Raw genomic sequence first — 16,487 nt, 5'->3', positions numbered from 1 at the left:
CTGAATTGACAGTGGGAAACAAAGATTCATACCCGCACTCATGTCCCGATTAGGAAAAAGTGAAGCTATTCAAATGTCGCTCCGTATTCGGAGCACAGTGTAATCCAAGTCAAAATCACCACCGGCAAGGATTCGGTCGTTCCATTATACTTGTTTCTTCCAGTATTATATTGTATTCCATATATTCCACCATAATTACCAAACCATTGCAATGCATAGCGGTGGCATAATGACACTGGTGACTGGGGTAGTATTCCGGGGTATCCACGAGACAGCGATCTTCATCTCACTTAGAACTCACTCTCGAACACAGCCATGTCGTATACATATATGCTGCCATATTAAAATACAAGTGTTCTCTGCATGCATATAAGCTCTTAATACAGTATTATTATACCCATACTGGTGTCTGACGCTGGTCCCTCCACCACGTCAACCCAACCGACGGCGGATCTTCTCTTCTTCCTCTTCCTCAGCTCCATCTCTCCTCCCCTCTTCTTCCTTCTCCTTCTCAACCTTCGACTATATTTCATCTTCATTTGATTTCTATCTATCTTTGCTTTTCAACATCCTAAACTATTTTGCATTCTAAGCTTTCTCTACATCTATTATTCTTTCTCGTCTCTCGCTCTTATCGACCACCGGAAACGATCCCGCTTGGCCACTCCCTCCAACCTCCAACATTCCAATATCTCAGATTACGGATGGCGCTTAACCGGTGACCGCGATCTCACGCTTCCCCTTCCCCGTTTAACTTCGACTTATGGCCAGACAAAGGGCCACCTTACGCCGCCAGGACCCTCGTGAGGACTCTCGCTCCATACCCTCTTCCGCCGCCGCCGCCGCTGGAACCGCCGCCACTGCATCCAGCAAGACGGATAATACTCGCACCGCTACAACCACTGCTGCTTCTACGTCTAGAGCCTCTTCTACCTCGAGGTACTAATTCATTCGTCCTTGGTTTATCATTCACATCCCCGCCTGTGCTTCATTCCGCTTCCTCCCGCTCTATCGTTCTTGTCGGGACCTTGACTCGAACCCCATCGTCAAAGGTGCAACAGACAGCTGGATTTTTTACGCTCTTTGGTGGAAATATTCGCAAGATTACGAAGAATCCCGGGCGGCAAGGTACTCACGGAACGATCGTAGTTGGGCTCCCATCATCTTCGCAGACTTCCCCCTTCCCCTCAAAGTTCACTTGCGAATGAATCACATCGCTGTGCATTCTATCAGCCATTGACCCTCTCTACCTTACCATACCCTTCCTCATCATCCCTGCCATCTCCCACTTCCTGCCTGAAGCAATAATAAGCGTCAGTTTCTCATGTCCTCCAGAGTCACTCGCTCAGCAGCGAGAGTTGCCGCAGAGTCTCCCCAGTCCATTAGTCACGGTCCGTCGCCCTCGAACCTCGCCGCTGGTTCGGCCCAGCCTCGTTCCCGCAAGCGTAAGGCCCATACTTGCCTTGATTCGTCTTTGGATATCCCAACACAACCGAAATCTTCTTCGCCGCCCAGGAGACAAAAGCGACAGCGACTCGGTGCTTCTCCCCAGACAGCTCCTGCCCCCGCCCCCGCTGTCACACGTCGTGGTAATCGGAACCGTCCGGCAATGTCACAACCAGGGTAGGCTTTGGGCTTCAGATCCTCGTCCTTAGCGTCGTGTTAGCTGACACAAACAAACAGTCCGTCCTCACGACCTACGGAGGAAGCTCCGAAGATCCCGTCCCCTCCAACAAACAGACGAAAGTCTAGCAAGCATGCCAAGGTCTCGCAAGGTATGCAAGGATCCTTTGGCTCATGTATGATGGATTCACCCGATATTAACATCTCAGATCAAGCAGATCGACTTGCAACGACACAGTCTCCACCTCCGAATCGACACAAGAAGCGCTCGGGCAGAACCAACCAGGATCTTATTATGAAAGACGCCGAAGAGAAAATAGAGAGCCCAGAGCAGGAAGAAGATGACGAAGAGGACGAGGATATGGATGACCACGAGTCTTCGCCGCCCAGCGACAGCAACGATGGCACGAATCCTTCTGCTTTCGATGACGATGACGGAGACCCGTTCGGCAGCGCCATTTTCGGTTCTCGTGGTCCTTTGGGACTTCAAAGTACGCTCCGTGCGCTCAGTGGTATGATGTCGGGGATGACCTCACGGCTGCGGGAAATTCTCTGCAACTTACGAATGAAAGAAGACCCCTCCATCCAGTTGATTGCTCTGCAGGAGCTATCTGACCTCCTCCTTGTCTCCAACGAGGACAATCTGGCCGGGGCCTTCGCTCCCGATCCCTACGTCAAGGAACTCGTTGCATTGATGCAACCTAGTGACTTTGGCGAGGAGAACCCGGAGATCATGCTGCTTGCTTGCCGCTGCCTGGCGAACTTGATGGAAGCCCTGCAGGGCTCAGTCGCCAATGTGGTATATGGTGGTGCTGTGCCCATTTTGTGTCAGAAACTCTTGGATATTCAATTCATCGATTTGGCTGAGCAAGCTCTTAGTGTAAGTTCTTACTCCTCTCGTGCAGTGGTTAAAAGACCCGCAGAAGCTGACTTTGTCCAGACTCTCTCCAAAATTTCAGTCGACTTTCCTGGCTCCATCGTGCGGGAAGGTGGTTTGACGGCCTGCCTGACCTACCTTGATTTCTTCCCAACTAGCACACAACGTACGGCTGTGACCACCGCCGCAAACTGTTGCCGAAATCTTCCTACAGATTCATTCCCAGTTGTCCGTGATGTGATGCCAACCCTTCTCAATGTTCTTTCAAGCAATGATCCTAAGGTGGTTGAACAAGGGTGTCTCTGTGTGTCTCGGATCGTGGAGAGCTTCAAGCATAAGCCGGGAAAGTTAGAAGAGCTCATTGAGCCCGCCATGCTCAAAGCTGTACTTCGTCTTCTGTTGCCCGGAACCACCAATTTAATTGGACCACACATCCATACACAGTTCCTCCGGGTTCTCGCCATCACCTGCAAGGTCAGCCCTCGTTTGTCTGCGGAGCTCCTCCGGATGGACGTGGTCGACACGCTGTATCAGATCTTGACCGGTGTTTCACCCCCACAGTTAGACAAGTCGTCTGTGAGAATGGACGGGGTTCTTGTCATGCAGGCATTGATCCATCGTCCTCGGGAACAAGTTTTTGAAACTCTTAATGTCATCTGCGAGCTTCTACCTGGAGTACCGGTCAGTCAATCAAGCGAGGAAGATGGCGTGTTGAGCACATATTTTGAAACCAACATGACTCTCGGATCCCACTCACCCAAGACGAAGGAATCCGCCAAGAAGCGGCGATCCTTGTTGATGGAATGCAAAGCCCAACTTAAACGTTTTGCTATGATTTTGCTTCCCACATTGACTGACGCATTTTCGAGCACGGTCAACTTGGGTGTCCGGCAGAAAGTTCTCGTTGCGCAGCTCAAAATGCTCCACAACTTGGACGTTGCCTTGATCGAAGACGCCCTACGCACCGTTCCCTATGCATCATTCCTCGGAGCGATTCTGTCACAGAAGGATCATCCGTCCTTGGTGTCGCTAGCACTACGATGTGCTGAACTTCTGTTCCAGCGGTTGGAACATGTCTATCAATATCAGTTCCACCGCGAGGGTGTTATCTCGGAAATTGTCAAGTTATCCGAGGAATCTCTGTCCACTGAGCAAAATAAGCAATTGCAGGGGTCGCCATCTACGAGCACGGTGGATGATGCTCGGTCGACAAGCGGAGATGAAACTGCGGATGATAACCCCACATCTGATATCGAGGGCCAAGAGGGGGATGAGGACGAAGACGGTGATGAAGACAATGAAAATGATGACGAGGATGACGACCAGGATGGCTATCAAGACGACGGCGACGTCTCAGTGTCAAACAGTTTGACCTTCGACACTAGGATATCTGTCAAAATTGATACTATGCTGCAAGATCTCGTCGTCCGTGATGCCCGTGCCTTCGTTGAAATGTACGAAGCTAGTGAAGGCAAGGACATGCGGAATAAGGCTCTAGAGATCCTCGATCAGTTACAGGCCCTCGCGGCAGACATCAAGGCCTCCTACAAGGACACTGCTGGGGGCAGTAACGGTCTTCGGCTCTTCAAGAAGCTTGCGTCTTATTTCGACGGAGACGCCCTGCAAAGTATCACCAGCTCGGAATTACTCAATTCGGGCGTCATTAATGTCCTTCTGGACGTTTTTGGCGATTTCCAATCTCCACCAACGCGTGAGGCTCGTACCGCTTTCCTGCAAGCGTTCATGGGAACGGCCATCTCAGAAAAGGCGCAAAGCCAAAGCACCGCTACCACACCGTTTAGTGTACTGATCAATAAGTTACAAGACTTGCTCAGCCGGACTGAGCATTTCGAGGTCATGACGGTCAACCAAAATTCGCTTGAGAACTCGCGAAGCAACGCCATCCACATGCTCGGAAAACAGATTAGACTTAAGCTCGTCGCCGATGAGGATTCTGACATCCCCCGCACCTACAAAAACATCATGGTGTCCATTCACGCCATTGCTACCTTCAAATCTCTCGACGATTTCCTTCATCCGAGAATCAGCCTGGCAGATCGACCGCGTGCCTCTAATGGTCGTGACACACTTTTGTCCCAGCTTGCTAATGCTGCACGGCTTCGTGAACAACTCACTGGGAACAGTGATAGGTCAAGCGGAAGTGGTAATGATTCTCCTCGTTCTTCATCCGCGGCAGCTCATCTGTCATCGCGGCCTAATGAGCTTAGTGGTAATGATCTTCCGTCTACTGAGGAACCTCAACGTGCAAAGCCCAGACGTTCTGGGCGACATCAGCAAGCCCATGGCAAGGAAGAAGAAGAAGAAGAAGAAGAAGAGGAAGAAAAAGAAGAAGAAGAAGAAGAAGCACAACACGAAGAGCCCCTCGAGTGTGCTGACGCGAGACAAGTGAGCGACGGAGAAGAGGATGGGGACGAGGATGGTGACGGTGCTGATGCGCTGAATGCTATTGTCGATGATATGGATGATGATGATGATGAGCCTGAAAATCACGGCCATGATCCATCCGCTGTCAACATGGAGGTGGCATCTACAGGCAAGGTAACGGCTAGAAAAGAAGATGGAACTCGTGTGTCCACTCCATCTCAGTCTACTCCTGTGTCCAAGTCATCGTCATCTCGTCCTGCGCAGACGTCGTCTGCTAGTCAATCACTAGCCATGGCCGGTCGTCCATCCTCTTACGCCGCTGCTATTGCTTCCCCGTCCCAGGACTGGCACATTGAGTTCAGCATTGACGGAAAGCCGCTCTCAAACGAGACAACCATTTACCGCGCTGTTCACCACGACCGTGAAAATGTTGATGTCAGCTCAAGGAATGTTTGGTCGGCTATTCACACGATCAAGTTTAAGCGGGTGCCAGGGCCACCACCTCCAGAGCCGTCAACCGCTGCTTCGGGCTTGACCGAATCTATCGTGGCAGACAACGAAATGCCTCGGTCACTCAACAAGAATCCCACGACAGCCTCGATCCTTCGACTACTCGGGTCTCTGCACGAAATGAACGCCGCGCTGGATGATATTCTGGCTGAGATCAAGGATACCATGGCAATCAAACCGGAGCCCTTGGCACAGTTTATCAACACAAAGCTCACGGCCAAGCTGAACCGGCAACTAGAGGAACCTTTGATCGTGGCGAGCAGCTGCCTTCCCAGCTGGAGCGAAGATCTAGCTCGTCTATTCCCGTTCCTGTTCCCGTTTGAGACACGGCATCTCTTCCTTCAATCAACTGCGTTTGGGTACTCGCGCGCGATGTTGAGGTGGCAAAGCTCGCATGGGGATGACAATCGTCATGATCGGCCAGATGATCGGCCATTCCTGGGCCGACTTCAGCGACAGAAGGTGCGGATCTCGCGGTCTCGGATTCTCGAGTCTGCCATGAAGGTCATGGAGCTGTACGGCTCTTCGCCTAGTATTCTCGAGATTGAATACTTTGAGGAAGTGGGCACTGGATTGGGACCCACGTTGGAGTTCTACTCGACGATCTCGAAGGAATTTTCCAAGAAGAAGCTCAAGATATGGCGGGAGAATGATTGCAACCATGGTGATGGGTACGCCTTTGGTAAACGTGGACTGTTTCCTGCGCCCATGAGTGATGCGCAGGCAGCTCGGGAGTCTGGCAAGAAACAGCTGCAACTGTTTAAAATTCTCGGTAAATTCGTTGCCCGCTCGATGCTCGATTCCCGGATCATCGATGTCTTCTTCAACCCGGCATTCTTCCGAATTGCCGACAGTTCATCATCGGTGACGCCATCGCTTGGTACCGTGAAGGCTGTTGACCACGATCTTGCCAATTCTCTGATGCTCTTGAAACGCTTCGCAGTCGCCAAGAAGGCTGTTGAGGATAAGGGTCTATCGGCATCAGACAAGGCTCAAGCGCTGCAGCAAGTCGAGATTGATGGTGTCAAGGTGGATGACCTGGGCTTGGATTTCACCCTGCCCGGTTACCCATCCATCGACTTGATCAAGGACGGATCCAACACCTCGGTGACGATTGATAATGTCGATGTTTATGTGGATCGGGTTGTCGACATGACGCTGGGCTCCGGTGTCCGTCTTCAAGTGGAAGCCTTCCGGGCAGGATTCTCACAAGTATTCGCCTACTCGTCGCTGAAGACCTTTACGCCAAGCGAGTTGGTGATTTTGTTCGGCCAGTCAGAGGAGGACTGGTCTATTGAGACTCTTATGGATTCGATTAAGGCAGATCATGGTTTCAACATGGACAGCCGGAGTGTACGGAACCTGCTGCAAACGATGAGCGAGTTCGATTTGCAGCAACGACGGGACTTTTTGCAGTTTGTCACTGGAAGTCCAAAACTTCCGATTGGCGGTACGTGTTGCTATGCACATTATATTGAATTTGGCTAATTGTATGTATAGGCTTCAAGAGTTTAACACCGATTTTCACGGTTGTCTGCCGTCCCAGCGAGCACCCATACACGCCTGACGACTATCTTCCCAGCGTCATGACCTGTGTTAACTACCTCAAGCTACCCGATTACAGCAGTCTGGATGTCCTTCGGGAGCGACTTTCAGTTGCGATCAAGGAAGGACAAGGTGCATTCCATCTTTCTTGATTTTGGTCTATCGACATCCGCTTGGTTTGATGCATTTTCATGTTTCATACTATATCACATAATTGTATTTTCGTCGTTTCATCTTGGTATGGAAAAAAAAGATGTCGGCATGTTTTTACTCTGGCTAATAAAGGACACGGATGGTCTTTCCACCAGTTACTTTCGGTTATTGTTTGCGATATTGTTATCGGGTTGATCGGGCCTGGTAGGGAGTCAAGGTGTGCATTTGTGAGATAACAATTAGATAGGAATGGTACATGATCTAGTCTATTCTATTCTGTCCGTGTTTATGTCTATGGGTATTGTGCAAAACGCAGAAAAAGGACTTCTATCCAACTCGATCCGGGATCAACGGATCAACCTTTATACAACGGAATCATCGACTGCACAAGTTAGCCATTTTCTCACCACTAGGGGAAATTTAGAGAACAAACCTCCGCAAATTTAGGCTCGACAAACAAAGCCCTTGCCTCCGCAACCATAACCCCGTCCCCCTCCTCCCCGTTCCCAACATCCGGCAAACAAACCAACCTCCCCTCAACCCAAGCCTTCCTCCCCTCAACCTTCATAGTTCCTGCCTCAAGCACATACAATCTACCCGGCAGCGCTGGCTTCCGGAAATCCACGTTCAGATTCGCCGTCATCCCAAGACCACTGCTGAAAGACGTCGACACGCATCGCGCAAATGCCTCGTCGAACATCACCGACAGTAATCCGCCGTGCACGTACCCCGGGTGTCCGCAGAGGTGGCCGCCGATGTGGAAGATTGAGTAGAGGTGGCTTCCTGCTCTTCCCTCTCCGTTTGTGTTGGTATTGGTTTTCGCCGATGGAGAAGCTGTAGACGAGGTGGAGGGTGGGGAGGAGGGATTAGACATCCACATTAACGGCGCAACGGTGACCTTGTTCTTCCCCGCCAGAGAACCAGCGACGAAATGCATTGACCGCAATGATGGGTCCATAGAGTGATGAGGACGAGATTCTTTATATGTTGGATTCTGACGCAGGGATTGGACGAGGGGGAGGGATGAGATTAGGGTGTCAATGTAAGCTTGCTCATTTTCTATGCTTGCCGGGCTAGGGAAGTTGGGGTTTGTGAGGTGGTCTTCGTGCAGGACGGTTGTTGATTGTTGGGCAGAGGGAGAAGAGGAAGGATGAACGAGGCGGGGGGTTGTTTGGTTGTAGGTTCGTTGTTGGTGGCGCAGTTGAAGGAGGGTCTGTCCTGTGGTGAGGGTGATAGGTCGGAGGATGGATAAGGGTCGTTTGGGGAGGGAGGATGTCGTTCTGGTGAGCCAGGACATTTTGGTGTGATTTGTATGTATAGCTGGATGGGTATATAAAGCTGGATTTTATTGTCGATTAGCATTCAATCGCATAGGGCTGTGCAGATGCAGATGATTACCTGGATAGTAAGGGTCTGTAGGGTTCGACAATGGTTCGACAATCCCTGTCACTTATCTCAATCAATAACCACTTTATCTGTAGTAGAACAACGGAACACAATGGAATGCACGACGAAAATACGTCAAGCAAAAAAAAAAAAAAAAAGGCGGACCCCTGACACATCGGAAATGATTATCGGAAAGTTCGGGAAACGAAACTAGAAAAATAGAAAAATACAGTACATACGTATTGTATCGAGAAATGCCGATTCCGAGTGGGGGCGTTCGGCATGCCGAGTTACGGAGATAAGATAAGAGATAAGATCTTAGCTGCATCGATATAACCCCGTACTCAGCATCCAAGCCAGCAGCGGAACAACCTGCGGAGACATCAGCAAAGAAAAGAGAATCCCTCGAGGAGATAGTAGAAAAGTATGAGTTGCTGCGATTAAGAATGCAATATATCTCGCAATCTACACACCGTATGGACTTAACCTCCATACACATGATGTTAGAACCTAGAACTAAATGCTTTGCAAAGAATGCTAGAAGACGGTTGATAAATCAGTGGAGGTTTAGGCACTCAAGCTCATGTATCGCGACTAGCAGCCCCATAGGGAGGAGATTGAAACCCGTAGACAGTAATGGCAACATATCGGTCTGGCAACGTCAAAGTAGAGGCCGGGAAGATAACTATGTGATACGGTGGGGTTCAGAGATTGGGCCCCTCACCTGAAGACGACATTTACCCTGAAGTATTTGATGACAAAGTCTCCGTGTGCAAAAGCGAACACGGGCCAGTCACATTTGGGTCGAGAAGGTATGGTCCTTGAGATGTCATTCCGTGCAGGCATGCGAAGCTAATATCACATGGCCCTTTCAAGCCAGAACAGCCAAATTGAACTCCACCATCTTCCCGAATTTCAACAATTGACTAAACAAACTTCATTGTTATTGGCTAGATTGTCGACTACACCGGCTCTGAAGAATTAGAAACCTTCAAGGTGGACGATTGCATTGTCTTGGAGCTGCGAAGGATCTTCCTGCCAAGTAGGCTCGTGCATTTTGCTGTACCATAGGCATTGAACATGCACCAGTAATCGAATCAAACACATACTGCCCATAGTCGCTCCTAGTAAAATCATGCTGTATTCAGAAATCCATTGATTACCAATCCCGCTTTATTCTTGAGATAAAACATGATAGGACATCATCGGAAAGAGAATGTATGTCCATTGCTTCGACGAGGAAATAATCTTGAAATTGACTCCATAATAGGGCATATTACAAGATAGATGCTTCTCCAGGCGTAATGGATGCCACTCGATAGTTGTATTTGCTGGAGTGGAATTCACTCAACAATCTTCTTACTATTAGGGCTAAATGCTTGGACCGTCAACAACGCCATTCGTCTGTCGGCACTGTTTGTTTGCACTTTTCCCTCCACCATCGCGTCCTCTTTCCATTCCAATACCATCAACCACTTTTTTGTCACCTTCTTTTTCCGTTTCAGAACTTCAAGAAGGATGGATGAGCAGAGCCTATCGACTATACTTGACCTCCTTCGGGTTGACGCGCAAGAATTCTCCCAAACAGACCCCGACGCCCAAAATGAGCTGGACCTCGTCCTTCGTGCCTGGCAGGAAGAAGTCGACCGCTACGCCTCTCAAGCAGCAGACTATAGAACGGCCATGAGTCTCGCGCGCGCAATTTATCAGGACAGGCAGATCTTGGGAAATATTGATGAGGAGGAAAGGCGTGCCGCTGAGGACAGACATATAGCGATCAGTCTTGCGGAGGGCGAAATGCCTCAGCAGTGCCAGCCACCTGGTATGACCTCCCTTTCCTATAACTAAGCATTTGTGGTTATTTGCACTTACTTATATGTCACTGGGTAGTAGGCCCAAGGCAAGCACCCACCCAGCCTGGCAATGCCAACCCCGCCCAGCAGCCCCAGGGCATGGTCGAATGCGTTGCCTGTACGGAACGGGTGTCCGCAACAGAAATGACCACCGCTCCTTGTTCACACAAATACTGCCGCAAGTGTGTCACCAGACTCTTCGAAGATGCCCTTCGCGATGAGTCGCTCTTTCCTCCCCGTTGTTGCCGTGTTGCTCTGCCCATAACTCTGGTACATCGCCTTCTGGGTCCAGAGACAACTTTGAAATTTGAGGAGAAGTCAGTGGAGCGTGATGATCCGGAGAGAACCTATTGCGCTGCCCCCACCTGCTCGCGATATCTCCTCCCGTTTCCTGGGGCGGTAAATGATCGATTCTGCACAACATGCAGCCGATGGACCTGTAAATTGTGCAAGACGTCCCATTATCCTGAGCAGGAATGTCCGGGCGATAGTGAGGAGGTCTTACAGCTTGGGAAGGAGAAAGGCTGGCGGCGATGCGCCAAATGCAAGAATCTGGTCGAATTGGGTACTGGATGTAGCCATATCACGTATGTTCTCCTGTTTCTTGTTATGTGGGAATATATATGCTAATTATAGATCTCTACCAGCTGCCGATGCCGCCACGAATTCTGCTACATCTGCGGCGCGGCGTGGAAGACTTGTACCTGCGAGCTCTGGGACGAACAGCGACTTCTCGAGACTGGACACTTGCGGGAGGTGGAAGAGTGTAACCACATTGTCTGGAGACGTGTACAGGTTGCCAGTCAGTGCGACGAGTGCGCAGAGCGGCTGCCGTGGTTTATCTTCGTGTGTCAGAATTGTCACTTTAGGACTTGTGCGACGTGCAGGTACAATCGGAGGTAGGATTTTACATCTATGTTAGCGGTGGTTAGAAGTATCTTCGGTGTTATATGTTGAGTCTTAGTGTTATGGTTCTATTATGGTTAATGTGATTATCTACCATGGTTATAGGAGAGTTGCACCGAGCAGAGAATCTGGTAACTCCCTCCACCGCGTGGACCTTCCGCTCCCTCGGAGTTTGTCGCATGAAGGACTTTTTGAGGAATACATGACATGCCACTAACCCCTAGTTGCAGATAACCATTTCATACTGCCATTCTAGACCATGTTGTGTTATATACAGACGGCGTACTCCGACTATGTGTGGGTGAGCGACGAGGGCCAAAGATTACATCTTCTGGGCCCACAATGGTGCGAGCCTAATGGCCTACATTTATGATAAAGAAATATCATGGCCAGGGCCCTAGAAACTAAGAAAGAAGCATTGAAAGCTCCAATCGATTGCTAAAATATGGCAACTTCGCGTGCAAACACAAGAATTATTGTTGTCGGCGGGGCCGGCACAATGGGTTCGTCAACCGCACTCCATCTAATTCGCTCTGGATATACTCCCTCGTATATCACCGTTCTCGATGTCTATCCAATTCCCTCTACCCAGTCTGCTGGTTACGATATCAACAAGATCATGAGCATCCGATTGCGAAATACATCTGATCTTCAGCTTTCACTAGAGGCTCTAGATATGTGGAAGAACGACCAACTGTTCAAACCTTTCTTCCATAACGTTGGCATGGTTAGTGCAGTGAGCTGCTTCCATTGTTGAGGGACCAGTAGCTTATATGTTGGCGTACTACAGATTGACTGTTCATCCTCGAAAAAGGGCATCGCAAACCTTCACCGGAAACACCAGTCTCTTATCGACGCAGGTGTTGGGCTAGAGAAGACAAATACCTGGCTAGACAGTGAGGACGAGATCCTAGCGAGAGTGCCACCGTTTATGCGGGAACAAACCAAGGCAAGCGGTATTTACTAAAACGTCCAGGGAAGTATGGCTGACAGGAGGTTGAGCACCAGGGATGGAAAGGCTTGTTCTGCGGCGATGGAGGTTGGCTCGCCGCAGCCAAGGCTATCAATGCAGTAGGCCAATTTCTCCAGAACCAAGGGGTCAATTTTGGATTTGGCGAGTATGTGTCGTTTCACAGCCTTGGCATTTGGAAATGTGCACTGGAGCTAACGCGACATGGTAGCGCTGGAACTTTTAAGCAACCTCTTTTCTACGAGGATGGGACGACGTGCAATGGCGTCGAGGCCATGGACGGGACAAGATACTATGCTGATAAGATTGTTCTGGCTGCTGGCGCTTGGAGCTCAACACTAGTGGATCTGGAAGACCAATGCGTTTCTAAAGTAAGTACCAGTGCACCGTTGTCTGCGCATCCCAGTCGTAAGTCAGCAACTGGCTAAAGAATAATTAAGGCTTGGGTCTTCGCGCATATTCAACTCACGCCCGAAGAGGCAGCCTCATATGAGAACGTGCCTGTAGTATACGACGGTGAATATGGCTTCTTTTTTGAGCCGAATGAGTACGTGATAGCTTCCCATTCAACCTGCAAAGGGTGGACAGAACACGCTAAGGATCCACCAACAGGTACGGAGTCATTAAGGTCTGTGATGAATTCCCGGGATTTTCTCGCTTTAAATCGCATCGACCATTCGGCTCCGCCTCTCCCAAGCTCATCTCCATTCCTCGATCACACGCCAAACATCCCACAGATACCTATCCAGATGCGTCGGAAACGAGCATTCGAAAAGCAATCAGCAGGTTCATGCCACAATTCAAGGATAGGGAACTTTTCAACCGAGCCATGTGCTGGTGCACAGACACTGCTGATGCCAATCTTTTGGTCTGCGAGCACCCACGGTGGAAGAACTTCATCATCGCCACAGGAGATAGCGGGTACGTGACGGTGCTATGCAGCAGGGTTGTTGACAGAATTCTTGCTGACCATATGATATAGCCACATGTTTAAGCTTCTACCGAACATTGGTAAGCACGTCGTTGAGCTTATAGAGGGATCTTTGGCAGACGACCTGGCCGATACGTGGAGATGGAGGCCCGGCGGTGACGCCCTCAAGTCGACGCGTGGAAGCCCAGCGAAGGACCTTGCGGACATGCCCGGCTGGAAGCATAATACATGATTATGATATGGCCGTTTATTGTATAGTGTCAAGGAATATGAATGAGGTATCCAGTATATGAGGTAGTCGAGATAAGGCTGCAGTAAAACGGACCCTTCCCGCGTCACGGAATCGTTTATTTACAGCCAAAATGTTGACTATCCTGCCTATCTACGACGTACGACAACCGTAATCCATAACAATACGTATGTATAATAATTGAAATTCAAGAAAGAGGAAAAGGAAATATGCAATCAAGCAGCATATGCATAGCGTCAATGACAAACCCAATATTTCAGTATTTTACCACCCATTCCCACGTTTTCTCTGTAAGCCTAATCCATCCTCTCAACATCTGCAAATTATAACAATCTTCTAGAAAGGTATCAGGTGTTTCATCAAGATGAACTTCTCGGTCCTCAGCACCAAGTAAGAGTAGACGGTAAACTATCCATTCTGCTGAAAAACGTCTTTGCAATGACCATAGGGTCGTCGTATGGTGTTGGATTATCATGATTGCTTGGAACACCCAAGTCAAATAATATGGATATTATGGCTGGACTTTTTGTTATTATCGCTCGCACCAGCGCCTTCATCCCGATGGTTTGGCTTGATTGACCTTTCGCCTGGACAACATCACCTTTTTTTAGGAGATATTCCAGTAAAGTAACTTGTCCTCCATCTACAGCACTGATGAATGCTTCTTTCATGCTAACACCATGCTCAAGCAGAATCTGCACTACTTCTTTATGTCCACCTTGTGCCGCAGCAATGATGGGAGCCTAAGATTCACAACCCAAATCTGCTCCATAGTCCAGAAAGATGCGGACCAAATGGTGATAACCTTGTGATGGAGCGATCTTGATGGCACATTCATGGTCCCTTCCATTGGCATATCATAGTGCGTTTACATCAGTGTCATGGGCCCAAAGCATTTGCATCACACCTTCTTGGTCATGCTGAACAGCCTCCCAGAGCATTCCCTCCCGAAACGCGCCTAATTCACGGATTGGTGTTTCCATGATTTGAAGGATAATTTCAATAATGTTCAAGTGCCCTCCACGGACTGCAGCTAGCATGGTTCGAAAGTGCTCAGCTCTTGGAAGAGACAATCCATATCTAGGCCCTAGAAAAGGCAGATGATATTTTCATGGCCTCCTAGTGTTGCAGCTCGTAAAGCACTGCCCTCTGGACTTCGGTACTCATGTCGGGAGTGCAGGCGTGCATGCTCCCAATCATCATCTTCTCCTTGCAGTCCAGTGAACCGGTTGGATCAGCACCGTGGCCTAGGCGATATTGGACAATCTCAATCCGACCCAATGCCGTAGCAGTATGTAGAGGTCTGCCGAAGTAGGGATTTTCTCTGTTGACATTGACAGATATCTTCCCCATTAATGACTGGACAAGTGGTAAATCGCCAATAACAATAGCGCCACTGATAAGATTGTGTGTGTGACGGCCTCGAGCAATATAATGCTATTGGTAGACTATTTGACGGAATACTAGTGTGAGGAGGGAAAGGAAAGAACGCTGGGCCTGCCAGCGCCGGACTAGTTAATATATAAAGAGGTTTCTCCCTAAAACAAGACAAAGAAATCAACATGAAGGAATTGGGCCTGCCATGTGACAAATCAAGTGTCCATGCTCCGTGACAGAGTGTATTGTTGACCATTTACTATTTTTGGCAGGTGGTCCTGCGCATCACATACACGATTATCAGTCAGCCCCAGATTCACATACATACAATACAGCCTTGCACCTCTCGTAACCTTTTTTTTTAAAAAAAATTTTTTTTTACCACATTGTTACTCTCATTTCCTGGATTGTGCGCATACTAGTTGATCATGGGGCGATTTCTTTTTTTGCCCTGTAGGACCGTACGATGGAGAGCCTGGACAACGTCAAATATGCCTTGTTGATAGCCTACGAGTCTGTCAAGATGAAAAGAGGACAAGATATAAGATGTACCAGACGAGCGGCACCATGAAAATGAAATCAATAAGTCTATAGTTTACCAGACCTTCTATACACACACGAGCAATAACAGCCGGGCAAGCCAATACCCAACCATAGACATATTCCAAAAGCATCTGGACAACACCGGGGGCGTCGAGCCCTCACAATGTATGAGCACTGAAGCAGCCCTGTATACTCATTATCTGGTCCTGATTTATTTCATAACTTGAATATCTAACAAATTAAACCGACTTGTGTGTAACAGCCCTCTGTAGAATCTCCTCATCATTCGCCCACATCAATGACAGCCAATTCGGATACTTGAACATCTTTAATATGCTAAATGGATAAACAATCACATGAAGATGAAGATGGTGGACGGATATTATATCAGGCAGACCTAATGTACCAACCATTGGTCGATGTCCACGATGATACCCAGAATGAACATGTTCTTTAGGGATATCCGGATAGTATGCCTGCAGGAGATGTTTCTTAACATTGTCCAGTTCTTGTACTAAGCATACAAGATCAGTCATTGTTCAAAATAAGATAAGTAAATCTTACATATAGCTTCTCCAGCATCCAATTTTTCAATATCACGAATATGTCGCTTGGGTATGATCAACCAATGCGATTCTCCCGCTTTTCTGATATTGTCAATGGCGAATACTTCTTCATTCTATACAACTTAGTCATTATTCTTATTCAATGGACCAGAATGGATGGTACCTCGTAAACAGGAGCGGCGAGTTTTTCCCGGTCGCAAAAAATACATTCTTGGCTTTTTTGGATCCCGAAAAAGGCGCTTATAGAGGAAAACATCTTGGTTGTGTTGATTTGAACACATAGAAACATGTGGATGTAGGGGGTTGGTGTTTATATAATGCTCATCGGGCTGGGACTCTTCCAATGAATGGTATACACGGATTCGCCGTGTGACGGCTAAATACCTCAACACTGCCTCAGTGATTGATATCGACGAACACTACCATGAAAGCAAACAAAGGAAGCACTTGGCGAGGTCACAGAACCTATAGATAGAACCCCTCTTTCCTGTAGATAGATCCCTTCACCTTTGACAAAGATGCTTTGTGCTATGCAAATTTTGTGCTATGCAAATTCCTCAGACCGGTTATACCGCCACAATGCAAATGGCCAATGGGAAAACAGTGTCAATA

The 16,487-nt window shown here is 48.6% G+C and overlaps 6 protein-coding genes across 6 annotated transcripts; 4 read left to right on the top strand and 2 right to left on the bottom strand.

The window, feature by feature from the left end:
* The first annotated feature begins 348 nt into the window (after positions 1-348).
* EURHEDRAFT_412328 (uncharacterized protein) lies at positions 349-1,414 on the top strand. The gene is made up of 2 exons (XM_040781881.1): positions 349-1,128; positions 1,336-1,414. Exon 1 carries the CDS (start codon positions 764-766, stop codon positions 944-946), a length of 183 nt encoding a protein of 60 aa, XP_040638715.1. The 5' UTR covers positions 349-763; the 3' UTR covers positions 947-1,128; positions 1,336-1,414.
* EURHEDRAFT_455997 (HECT-type E3 ubiquitin transferase UFD4) lies at positions 1,325-7,092 on the top strand (the record flags this gene model as incomplete). The annotated part of the gene is made up of 5 exons (XM_040784323.1): positions 1,325-1,623; positions 1,684-1,775; positions 1,839-2,503; positions 2,564-6,845; positions 6,896-7,092. The coding sequence occupies 5 exons, from the start codon at positions 1,325-1,327 to the stop codon at positions 7,090-7,092; spliced, it is 5,535 nt and encodes a 1,844-aa protein (XP_040638714.1).
* A 201-nt stretch (positions 7,093-7,293) lies between these two features.
* EURHEDRAFT_412327 (PaaI family thioesterase) lies at positions 7,294-8,611 on the bottom strand. Its single transcript, XM_040781880.1, has 3 exons — positions 8,492-8,611; positions 7,527-8,431; positions 7,294-7,475 (listed from the first exon to the last, which is right to left on the bottom strand). The coding sequence occupies exons 2-3, from the start codon at positions 8,388-8,390 to the stop codon at positions 7,449-7,451; spliced, it is 891 nt and encodes a 296-aa protein (XP_040638713.1). The 5' UTR covers positions 8,391-8,431; positions 8,492-8,611; the 3' UTR covers positions 7,294-7,448.
* A 1,239-nt stretch (positions 8,612-9,850) lies between these two features.
* On the top strand, positions 9,851-11,296 carry EURHEDRAFT_386367 (Rcat domain-containing protein). The gene is made up of 3 exons (XM_040779682.1): positions 9,851-10,301; positions 10,370-10,919; positions 10,980-11,296. The coding sequence occupies exons 1-3, from the start codon at positions 9,998-10,000 to the stop codon at positions 11,233-11,235; spliced, it is 1,110 nt and encodes a 369-aa protein (XP_040638712.1). The 5' UTR covers positions 9,851-9,997; the 3' UTR covers positions 11,236-11,296.
* Positions 11,297-11,683: 387 nt separating this feature from the next.
* On the top strand, positions 11,684-13,371 carry EURHEDRAFT_515357 (NAD(P)/FAD-dependent oxidoreductase; the record flags this gene model as incomplete). Its single annotated transcript, XM_040786367.1, has 7 exons — positions 11,684-11,965; positions 12,029-12,187; positions 12,247-12,356; positions 12,420-12,579; positions 12,649-12,755; positions 12,821-13,129; positions 13,191-13,371. The coding sequence occupies 7 exons, from the start codon at positions 11,684-11,686 to the stop codon at positions 13,369-13,371; spliced, it is 1,308 nt and encodes a 435-aa protein (XP_040638711.1).
* A 1,956-nt stretch (positions 13,372-15,327) lies between these two features.
* Positions 15,328-16,214, bottom strand: EURHEDRAFT_412326 (HIT family protein). Its single transcript, XM_040781879.1, has 3 exons — positions 16,039-16,214; positions 15,874-15,988; positions 15,328-15,823 (listed from the first exon to the last, which is right to left on the bottom strand). The coding sequence occupies exons 1-3, from the start codon at positions 16,129-16,131 to the stop codon at positions 15,549-15,551; spliced, it is 483 nt and encodes a 160-aa protein (XP_040638710.1). The 5' UTR covers positions 16,132-16,214; the 3' UTR covers positions 15,328-15,548.
* Between the last annotated feature and the right edge of the window lie 273 nt (positions 16,215-16,487).

This window comes from Aspergillus ruber (assembly GCF_000600275.1).
Source record: "Aspergillus ruber CBS 135680 unplaced genomic scaffold scaffold00013, whole genome shotgun sequence".
NCBI classification, from domain to species: Eukaryota; Fungi; Ascomycota; class Eurotiomycetes; order Eurotiales; family Aspergillaceae; genus Aspergillus; species Aspergillus ruber.
The sequence above is the reverse complement of the archived record's forward strand: the minus strand, read 5'-3'. Positions and strand labels throughout refer to the sequence as shown.